Consider the following 10,831-nt stretch of genomic DNA (forward strand, 5'->3'; position numbering starts at 1 on the left):
CAGACTCTTGGCTCAATAGAAACAAAATGAATTCTCTTTGTCTGTCTTTTTAAAGACAGAGGATAATCATTCTACTTTATTTCAGCAAATTCAGAAGTGAAACTCATATTTCATAAATTAATTTATTGGCTATTTATTATCCTGATCGAAATACAAAATTCAGTTTCCCAGAATATTAGAAAATACATTAGGCCTATGCTGCATCCAAACATACAAATGGAAAGTTTAGTGGAAGGTAAAAGTGTAGTCAAAAATGATGCTCCTTGCTTTTTGAAACCATATTTTTATTTTAAAAAATTGTATACAGATTTTGGGTCATGATTCGGCTTATTGTGAAGACCAGCCCAGATGGGCCCCATATCACCACTTATGGAACAAACATGACAGTTATTATGCAGTGAACGTGGAAACTTATTTCAGAACTAATTTGCTTGGATTATTAAAAACAAGCCAAACTGTTAACAGGAGGAACAGAATAATATTTCTTGTGTAGAAAGGTTTTGAAACTTACTGAAAACTGTACCCTGGATTTAGATTTATTATTAAATAAAATGATGTTGCTTCCAGTCAGAAGAGACATGTTGGTCATATTAAAATGTAACTTTCAAACTAAATCAGTCAGAGGAATGAATAATTCTTAGACTTCAGGCAACATTTAATGAATAAAAGGAAAGTGGCTTTACTGGAACAGAAGCTTCATTTCCTGCTCTTGTTGTGGAAAGGTGGAAAAAACCCACAGCCTAAAAATCAGTCACATTTCCATCCTAATTCCAAACAGTTTACTTTTGTTTTCCTGTTGTAATTTTCTACATCTGAACTTTATTTACTCATAAATTTCCTTCACCTTTTGGAAGGTGCAGGCGCAAGGTGTGAAAAAATTCAGAACTACTCTCATAGACAACAACATGTACGTATTTCAGAAAGCTATGCTATGAAAGTTAGCGCCACCCAATGGTCAGTATGAGAACTGTGGATGACATCCGGAGCCATTCTATCCTCCAACCCAGGATCCGATACATGAAGAATCAACAGCGTGTTCAATTACTGACAAAGACTCCAAGTTCTCTCTTTTGATCAGGTTTGTATTTATTTAAAATAATCTGCAAAGCTGAAAGCAGATTTTACTGTATTTACTGCAATTTATTCAAAAACACATTTCACAAGGTTACCTTTGTTGTTTTACTTTCTGGTATTTCACACTATTGAGTTGCAACCTAGAAATGATCTATTGCTCAGTTATTTAAAAGATACAAACATTTTAATACTTTGGGGGTTGAATAGCTTTCAGTGATTGAAAGAATATTTTGTGAAAATGTTGAATGTACTTGTACAGCGTTTATCTAACCAAGAGGACCCTAAGGCGCTATATTCAGTCATTCACCCATTCACACTCAGAGTCACACTGTGATGGTGGTTAGCTACTTCACTGCAGCCACAGCTGAACACTGACAGCAGAACGTTGAAGTTTGCATTGAGTGGACAAGCACAAGGGACAGAAATACATTTGAAAGGAATTGTAAATATTTAATACTAAAATAAATATTTAAGAACTTTTTGTGTGAACATTTATATATGTTGTTACACCTGAATTTCTCTAAAAGTTGTTTCTATCCTGCATTGGAATTGCCTTTATATTGTCTGGGAAACAAAAACTTTAAGTTCAACCAAAAATGACATATTAACTGCTGACAAACTGTATAACAAACAGAAACAAAACTTAACCGAATCTCTGGAGTTTTGTATTTTTGCTGGAGTCTCTCCACACTTAAAAAATAAGAAAAGTAAATTGATGAATGGACTCCTGTTAGAATAAATGATTGTATTCAAACATTGAGGATATAAATCAGGAGCTGATTTTTTTGAGGATTGGAGGTGTAGCTGTTGACTCTGTAGATGGTTGGGGATTTCTGCACACAGTGCAACTCCACATGTACCATGCCCAACTGTGTCATTTTTCCATGGCTGAATTGCTGTTGTTCCTTTTTACTTAAACATTTTATAACACAACTAGCAGAAAACAATCAAATTATTTAGTATCAAGAAATGTGTCTGGGCTAACCCAGGGATCTCCAGCCTGTGGCTCTTTGGACCTTCCCCAATGGCTCTTAATAACTCAGGCTTAAAATAGTAAACAGTACACATTTTTAAAATATAGACATGACAACAAATGTTGTTTTTAGTTGTTTTTAGATTTTCCATAACAGAATGGTACAAAAAATAAAAATCATATTGTTTTACTTTTCTTGTCATTGAGTTGGAAAGTGTGGGATGATGATCAGTGCCTCAAAAGGATAGATTGTCCTCTCTGGGTCGGGGAAGCAGTCCTGGAGGAGTTTAAGTACCTCTGGATCAAAAATGCATCAGATTTATAAGTTGACTGGTTCTGCCCGAAGAGGAGCTGCCCCCTCCTTAGACTGCTGCCTCTGCAACCCAATCGCAGATAAACGGTTGGGTTGCAACGTCTCCAAATGAAAAAAGTCTCCAAACCGAGCTGAAATGCCGCCGGTCTGCTCCAACCCTTTGTCATTCTCTAGGTAAAAATCAATCTGGGTTTAGTTAGTAGTAGTCCTGCTTCCAAGGGCATGACAGTCACATCCACCATCACTGACAGGATTTCCGCAGCTTGTCATCACATCTTATTAAAAATGCTGACTTAGTCCTTGAATTTTTTTTTAATCAACAGGCAATCCCTCCAGTCCAGGAGTTTTATGAATTTGCATGCCCTCATGGCAGCAGTAACTTCTTAGGATAGTGGTTATAACCCATAGGAAGCAGTGGGTCCTATTTGTTGGAAAAATGGGCCAACAAATAGGTGCTTAATGCTAAAACACACACAAACACACACACTTCCAAAGAATAAAGCCAGATCATTCTTCTCTACACTTTTTTTTTCAATACACCTTTTACCCCTTCAAGTAACGCCCTCCACTGCGTCCCCTGATTTAAATAGTTGCAACCCCCATTGATAAGAGAAGTCCATTCACATCGCTGCATCTCTCTGCCGCCCCCATCACTCACGCCCCCCCACCCCCACACACCCCGGCATTTATATATCCTACTGCTCAGATCGCTCAGCATTTAGGCCTATGTCTCTTCTGAGGAACTTTTTTCTTCTATCAAACTAAAGATCAGAAGACTGAAGATGAAAACGAGCAGGATGAAAAGCAGCGCAGCGCTTTGCGTATCAAGTGGACAAACTCAGAAGTCTAAAGAAGTGGAGGAACGGGGCCGCTGGGGGACCAAGGCGGAGTTCATCCTCACCGTGATGGGGGCAATTATCGGCCCTGGGAATATTTGGAGGTTCCCATATCTCTGCTACAAGAACGGAGGGGGTGAGCGCTTTTACGCACGAGTGGCGCTCCGGCTTTCTGGCTCCTCGGCAGCCTTCTTACCCTGTCTCCTTACTGCTGTCAATTTTTGGTTTGTTTTGTTTTTTATAGGTGTGTTTTTCATCCCATACACCGTGTTCATATTTACGTGTGGAATACCCTTGTTCTTTCTTGAAACTGCGTTAGGGCAGTACACCAGCCAGGGGGGAATCACTTGCTGGCGGACGATTTGTCCGCTTTTTCAAGGTAAAACACGCGGAACTATTTTCATGTTTCTTTAAAAGTCTCAATGAAATGTTAAAACTTAGACTGTTTAACGCTGAGCAAACATCATGGATACAGAAAGTCTTTACTTTGCAGTGAATTATCAAATTTCTCATGCAGTGGCGGTTCTTGGGCTGTAGGTCCAGTTGCCAGGGAAACTCTTTTTATGTCTTATCTGTTTATTGTGTCTTGAACAAGTTTGCATTGAAGTAAGTTTCTCTTGCTTGTTGGTGAGTACTGGGAGACCTGCCTGCCTGATTTCTGCTGAAAAAAAAATCAGATAATTACTTGAATTTTATTCGCAAAACAAAATTTTTTACTTCCATCATTAAACAAATGTTAAATATTTAGAAAGACAATGCTGATAGTTTCCTTGGACCACATTTTAAAGTATCTCAATAAACATCAAACTATTGTTTGATGTGTCCAACAAACAGACAGTTAAAGGCTGGAACTAATACTGTTCACATTTTAGAAACTGCTGTAATAAAGTTATATTGGAACATTTTAAAGTCCAATTAGAACATTGGGGATTATGTTGCTTGACACGATAAAGTAATTTATCTTACTTAATTAGGTTTGCATTATTTTCTAAATATTTTACTTGAATGATATTAAAACTTTCATTGAACCAGAATCATTTCTTGTCTTTCCCCTCAGGCATTGGTTATGCCAGTCACCTTGTCATCGCATTCAGCGCCACTTCATACATCATAATTCTTGCTTGGGCGTTTTTTTACCTGTTCTCCTCCTTCAGCTCAGACCTGCCATGGGCTTCATGTGGGAATTACTGGAACTCAGGTAGTTCCTGTGATGCTGCTTATATACAGATCAAAGCATGAAATGCTGTAAAACCTATTTTGTATTTTAAAAAGTATAAAGCTTCATGTAGAAAGTGTAAAATTAGCATTCTGATGTATTTGTATGTTTTCACATTAGACTCATGCTTCGATAACCGTCTGAATCTGAGCCTGGAATCACGACTGAACACTACGCTCCCAGTTGTAGAGTTCTGGCAGTAAGCATGAGTTCACAGTTTATATTATATTTCACTCATTTATATTCTCTGGTTTATTTCTTTATTCAAATAATTTCCATTTCCCATTGTCCTGTTTCCTGCAGCTCTTACCGTCTTTCAACTTTTATTTTATTCGTAAACCTTTTTTGTCCTTGGACTTTTCCATAGTTTGTTACAACTACGAGCTTCAATGTTTGTTGTTGGAGATTAAAGGGGGGTTTTATGTAAAATCATATTTATCATGTTATAATGTTGTTTTAAAACTATACAGTTATTTTGAATTTTAAAGCCTAATTCAGATTAAATAGTCAGATTAAAGGTCAATGACTTGCTAACCTCAGTTTATAATGACAATTGGTATAAAGTTGTCTATCTATTCAAGCTCATTGGATTGTATCACATTAACTTCGCAGCAATCCCACCTACTGATCAAGCATATGGCGACAGTGGAGAGGAAGGCTGGAGGACAGTCGGTGTCCTCCAACAGAACCAGGCTCACTATGAGACACAATGGACTAGCACTGACAAAGTTCATTTTGTTTTCTTCCTTTTCAATATTTGTCCTAATCTTTCATTCTCACCCCATCTGCCACCTCTCTGACCAGACATCGAGTTTTAAAGATCTCTGGTGGGATCGAGGAGGTGGGTGGGCTGAGGTGGGAACTGGCGCTGTGCCTCATCCTGAGCTGGATCATCTGCTACTTCTGTGTCTGGAAAGGAATCAAGTCAACAGGAAAGGTCTGACACTTCAGAGATCAACATTATTATTTTTTTTTTACATATCAGTGTGTGTGTGTGTGTGTGTGTGTTTAATATGACAGAAACAAGCAAGTTGGGTCCTTGTTAATTTCTTTGATGTATATTGTACAGCAGTTCCTGTTTGACATTTGATTTCATATAATTTTTGTTTTCTGTGATCTGTAAAATATATGAAACATCTTTTCTTTTCCCACACAGGCAGCGTACTTCACAGCCACCTTCCCTTATGTCATGCTGTTTATTCTGCTGATACGAGGCGTGACCCTCCCAGGAGCTCTGGATGGGATCATTTATTATCTCTACCCTGATATCTCTCGCCTCTCAGATCCCCAGGTAAAGATATATATCCAATACTTATGTCACACTTATTGAGAGCGACGTTCAAATAAGGCACAGATTAATGTTTGTGCACTTTCTTCAGGTCTGGATGGACGCTGGTACTCAGATCTTCTTCTCCTATGCAATCGGCCTTGGTTTCCTCACTTCTCTTGGGAGTTATAACTCCTTCAACAATAACTGTTACAGGTAAATTCAATAATGTGTCTTAAAACTGCATTCGACTCCTCTGAACATTCACACATTAACATGAAATGAAAACAACACATGAAGCAGCAGTGAACAAGCAGCAGCATCATCAAGAATAACAAATTCCCCAGTCATGTCAGAGTTAATGTTTGGTAGAGGTTTAAAGCAATATGCCAATATTTGAAGATTATATAAAGTCCCATTTGATCCACCATGCAGTAAAATGTAAAAATGTAGATCCTGATATAACTGAAAAAGTACCAAGACATTTCTATCCAGTTGATCTGGATCAATCTATCCAGTTTGATCAGAAGAGCAGCCATGATGAAGGAATACTGAGCTCCGGTGGGTGAATACATACAACTATTACCCATGTGCTCCATGAATTTAATCTTTTATGAAGGAGATGATAGAAGGAAACCACCGTTAGAAGGAAAGATATGAACATTTTGCCACAAGTCACGAAGCACAAACTTCTAAAACATTAATACATGAACCAAAATGTTAACTTTTTGCCCTGCATGAAAATGCTCTGAAGCACAGAATTATCACTGATCCCCTGAACACATCATCGCCATGGTTATTTGAAGATCATTAATTATCTTTGACAATAGAGTCCAACAATGAGGGCCAATTTACAGAATTAGAAAGTCAGAAAAAATGTTTGCTTTTCAGGTTGATTTGGTGTGAACAAAAAATACTTAAGTATTACTTTTGACTGAGTTTGACAAGAAGCAATTAGTGATGTCTAGATTGCAGGGTCACTGCAGGGTCACTGCAGGGTCACTGCATCCCTATGGCTGGGCAACTTTGCAACGTTACCTGGCTGCAAATGTCAGGATGTGTCCAGATCTGGTCAAAAATAGCAAAACCAGTGAACAATGGTTGCTTGGTCTTTTTTGCTAGTATGTTAGTGTTGTGCAAACTGTGTGGCTTAACTTTTATATTAAACTCCCAGACCGACTAGTTTACAAAACAAAACATAAATGAACAATGTAAACAAGAACAGGTTATGGGTTTAGTTTTATTGTGTTACTGTTAGTGTTTTGTTACCTACATATTTTACATAAAGACTTTAATGTACATCTTTTTTTTCCGTGCAGGGACTGTTTCTACTTGTGTCTGCTGAACAGCGCCACCAGCGTTGTGGCTGGCTTTGCCATTTTCTCCGTTTTGGGCTTCATGACGTATGAACAAGGCCTGGACGTTTCTGAAGTAGCAACATCAGGTTCTTACTTTGAGCAATATTAGATATATCTTTTTCTCACACACAGCTCTTAAGTAAATGTAGCATACAAATAGCATTATCCTAATTTTGACAAATTATTTTGTTTTGATGGATTGAAACACAGATGCAGTTTGTTTAAATTGGCATGTTTAAATAACTGAAGATGCTTCTTTTCTTCACTCTTCATTTTCTTCACCTATTTTGTATATTTCTAATTTTATTTGTTTTTGAAATACATATTTTTAGGCCCTGGGTTGGCATTCATTGTGTTTCCGCGCGCTGTGGCCATGATGCCGATGCCTCAGGTGTGGTCCGTGTGTTTCTTCCTCATGATCATTCTGCTTGGACTAGACAGCCAGGTAACAAGACTCAAGTCATATAAATAAATGAATGAATAAATTGATAAGTGTAATAAATATTTTTTCCCTTAATCATTTCATTCCAGTTTGTTGGGATAGAGTGTGTGATGACGTCTCTGGTCGATCATTTCCCTTCTTACCTGCATCAAGGCTACAGGCGGGAGCTGCTTCTGCTTGTTATGTCCTGCATCTTCTGCATGCTTGGATTCTTACTTGTCACTGAGGTTTGGACATATTAATAAGGACAAGGCGGGAGAGAATGTCAAGCATTTAATGTTTTACATTTTCATTTTGACATTGTACATTTACATGTTTGTGTTAATTAAAATGTTATTTTTAACCAAAAGCCACATGACATTTCATCTGAAGGGTGGGATTTACCTGCTGCAGCTGTTGGACCACCATGTCTGCAGCGGCTCCACCCTGCTGATCCTCTCGTTCTGCCAGTCTGTCAGCATTGGGTGGGTCTATGGTGAGTCACTGGCACCTGGATTTATTTGACTGTTCTTGATTTTGGCAAACGCAAAAGTAACAGGTTCACATTTGATTTTGGCAAATGCATACCCACAATTATGCCAAGAAGCTTATTATTATTATTATTATTATTATTATTATTATCATGTCAATCACTGCACTGAGTCCTATGTGCCTTTAACCAACAGGTGCAGACCGTTTCTACGATAACATCAAGGAGATGATTGGCTATCATCCATTTCCTTTCATGAAGTACTGCTGGCAGTACATCACTCCTCTGGTTTGCTTTGTAAGTAAAACAAATCACTGACATCATGTCTGACATTGTCTATGTTCATTAAAAACAAAGACGCCAACAGGCATTTTACCAGGAACAGAGAGGCTGTTATGTCGCTTTGTCAATTATTTTCAATCAATCAATCAATCAAGTTTATTTGAATAGAACATTTCAGCAACAAGGTAGTTCAAAGTGCTTTACATCATGAAAACATAAAAACAGCATAAACGCATCATATTGTCAACAATTTCAAAAATAATTTGATCATTAAAATCATCAATATACATATATGTTGAACAATGTTCCATTTATTATGGTTCAAAAGTAACTAATCATGTAGGGTTTTAATTCTGTTTATAAAATAAATATTACTAAAGCATCAATACTTTATTTTTAAGATGATCTGAGCATCATAATCCATGACCTCCTGGGGAATAAATATGTTTTCCTGGAGTGTTAATGTGTCTATGTTCAAAATGGGGAAAGTAAGAGAGCATGCTCTTCTACTGATCCAGTTAAAAGACTCAATCAAATTACAAACCAATGTAGAACTCCTTCATCATTCAGTTTGTGCCATTTGATGAGATAAATCTCGTCTTGTCTCTTCACAGGGAACCTTCATCTTCTCGATTATCAAATATACTCCACTCAAGTTCAGTAACTCCTACGTTTATCCGCTATGGGCAAATGTCCTGGGATGGTTTTTTGCCACAGTTTCTCTTTCACTCATCCCACTGTTTGTACTTTTCAAATTAATCAAAGGCCAAGGCACACTCCGACAGGTGAGCAGGATCTCAGCAAAAGCATAAAAGACACAACCAAGTAACACAACAAGCAGGATTATTTGTAAAATCAGCACAAGATTGGGATAGCCTATTTTTTTCTCAGCTAAAATTTAACAAGAGACAAATACATATAAAATAAACTATGCTTGACTTGTTCATACATCACCCCTAAAAGGCTATGAAGACAAAACTTCATGTTGCTTTTCACGTTTCTTTCCTCAGCGTTTCCTATCGCTCTGCAAACCCGTCGCTTCCTTGAACCAAATACGCAGCACTTCCACACCGGACAGTGACAGCAGAGCTCCGTACACAGAGCTCAGACCTCTGACCCAGTCGGCCGGACTCACTCAGTCAGAACCAACAAACTGCTCCGCTGAGAGGCTGACCGTCTACTAGCAGAGAGATCCAGGTCTGAGTCACTGAATGTTCTGACAACAAAATCCTTCGAACCAAACCGGGAGAATGTTGCATCCAGGTCCATGATCCACCTTCAGCCACAACTCAAGAAAATTTTCAATATTGTTTCCTGAGAAAGTGTATTTTCTGAATATATTTTCATACATATATTTTTATGTACGTATATTTATATATATCATCATGCAGGGTTTGCTGTACATGAACAAGAAGAACAAAGATGTAACCAAACAAAGCAAATTATAAGGGACATTAGGTGTAAATATCCAGTCAAATATAGATGGATTATAGATTTTGCAGTTTTAAGTATGATTATGCAAATCAGCTTTGTAGAAAAATGCCTCTGATAATGTGACAAAATGTGAAAAACCTCAACAGGTGTGGATATTTTTGTAATGCACTGTGCAGAAGATGTTTTTTTTTTCTAGAATCACTCATGTTAAAGCATTATTATTACATGAGAAGCATTCCGCAGCAGCAAACCTCAAGACCATCCAACCTGTTAGAATGCATCAGCACCTTAATGTGTTCACACTTTGATCTGTGTCAGTCAGACACCAAGTTAATAAAATATCTCTTTCATCCGCCCCACACTGGAAACACCTTGTCTCAGAGCAGAACGCTGCAGAAGCTCGGTCACATCTCTGCTCCAGTGAACCACGTCGAGTCACGAAGGCTCAGTCACATACCACTCTCCAGCCCCAACATGTTCAAGACCTATTAGCAAAGGTGTGAAGAAATTATATTGATGTTGGAAGTAAAACTGACAAACATAAATGAGATTAAGCTAGCAGGTGTTTGTCATTTACTCGCATGCCTTTCTTGGAGAAGCGCAGCAGGCCAGCAAAACGCTGAGCTGGGAGCGTTTTCACACGACTCACATGCACATTACACATCATCATCACTTAAACATTTAAACATCCTGTAAAGACTAATCAGAATGAATCTGATCTTTTTGTAACTGGGTGTGTGATTTAATATAACTTTTTAATAAGGGGTTTTGTTGTTAATTGTTAATAATCTTAAGAGGTTTTTTTTCTGGAATCTGTGCTGCCCTGACCAACTTCTGTCACTTTGTATCGGTTGTTCATTCTAACTTTGGATCAAATGGTTTCAGATGAACTCTTTGTTTTTGCAAGGCTACAATAAAACATGTATTCAAACTAGTATCAATAATGTAATAAACAGAAATGGGATTTAGTTTAGTTGATTATTTATTATCACCAGATGCATTTCAAGTACGTAAAAGGAACATTATGAAATAGAAAAAGATAGATGTCTATTTCCATAACTTATATATGGTTTTTAACAAGTTACATTAGTTTGTGGACAGGATCCATCCATCTTCCACCAATTTTGATTTGAATCTGGAAAGAATCTGCTGGAATGGCTTCTTCAG

At 37.7% G+C, this 10,831-nt stretch overlaps 1 protein-coding gene across 1 annotated transcript; it reads left to right on the top strand.

Moving 5' to 3' along the window:
- Positions 1 to 3,087: 3,087 nt before the first annotated feature.
- Positions 3,088 to 10,809, top strand: LOC102224438 (sodium- and chloride-dependent GABA transporter 2-like). The gene is made up of 14 exons (XM_005808782.3): positions 3,088 to 3,332; positions 3,441 to 3,575; positions 4,254 to 4,394; positions 4,533 to 4,611; positions 5,217 to 5,349; positions 5,569 to 5,703; positions 5,792 to 5,895; positions 6,999 to 7,123; positions 7,370 to 7,482; positions 7,569 to 7,706; positions 7,852 to 7,954; positions 8,145 to 8,245; positions 8,845 to 9,015; positions 9,241 to 10,809. Exons 1-14 carry the CDS (start codon positions 3,143 to 3,145, stop codon positions 9,412 to 9,414), a joined length of 1,842 nt encoding a protein of 613 aa, XP_005808839.2. The 5' UTR covers positions 3,088 to 3,142; the 3' UTR covers positions 9,415 to 10,809.
- Positions 10,810 to 10,831: the final 22 nt, after the last annotated feature.

The sequence above is a fragment of the Xiphophorus maculatus genome, chromosome 11, assembly GCF_002775205.1.
Source record: "Xiphophorus maculatus strain JP 163 A chromosome 11, X_maculatus-5.0-male, whole genome shotgun sequence".
NCBI classification, from domain to species: domain Eukaryota; kingdom Metazoa; phylum Chordata; class Actinopteri; order Cyprinodontiformes; family Poeciliidae; genus Xiphophorus; species Xiphophorus maculatus.

Coding starts and splice junctions, on each gene's coding strand:
- LOC102224438 (XM_005808782.3), top strand. CDS start 3,143: ATGAAAACGAGCAGGATGAAAAGCAGCGCAGCGCTTTGCGTATCAAGT. Junction 5,896..6,998: donor TTCAACAATAACTGTTACAG/GTAAATTCAATA, acceptor TTTTCCGTGCAG/GGACTGTTTCTACTTGTGTC. Junction 7,707..7,851: donor GATTCTTACTTGTCACTGAG/GTTTGGACATAT, acceptor TTTCATCTGAAG/GGTGGGATTTACCTGCTGCA.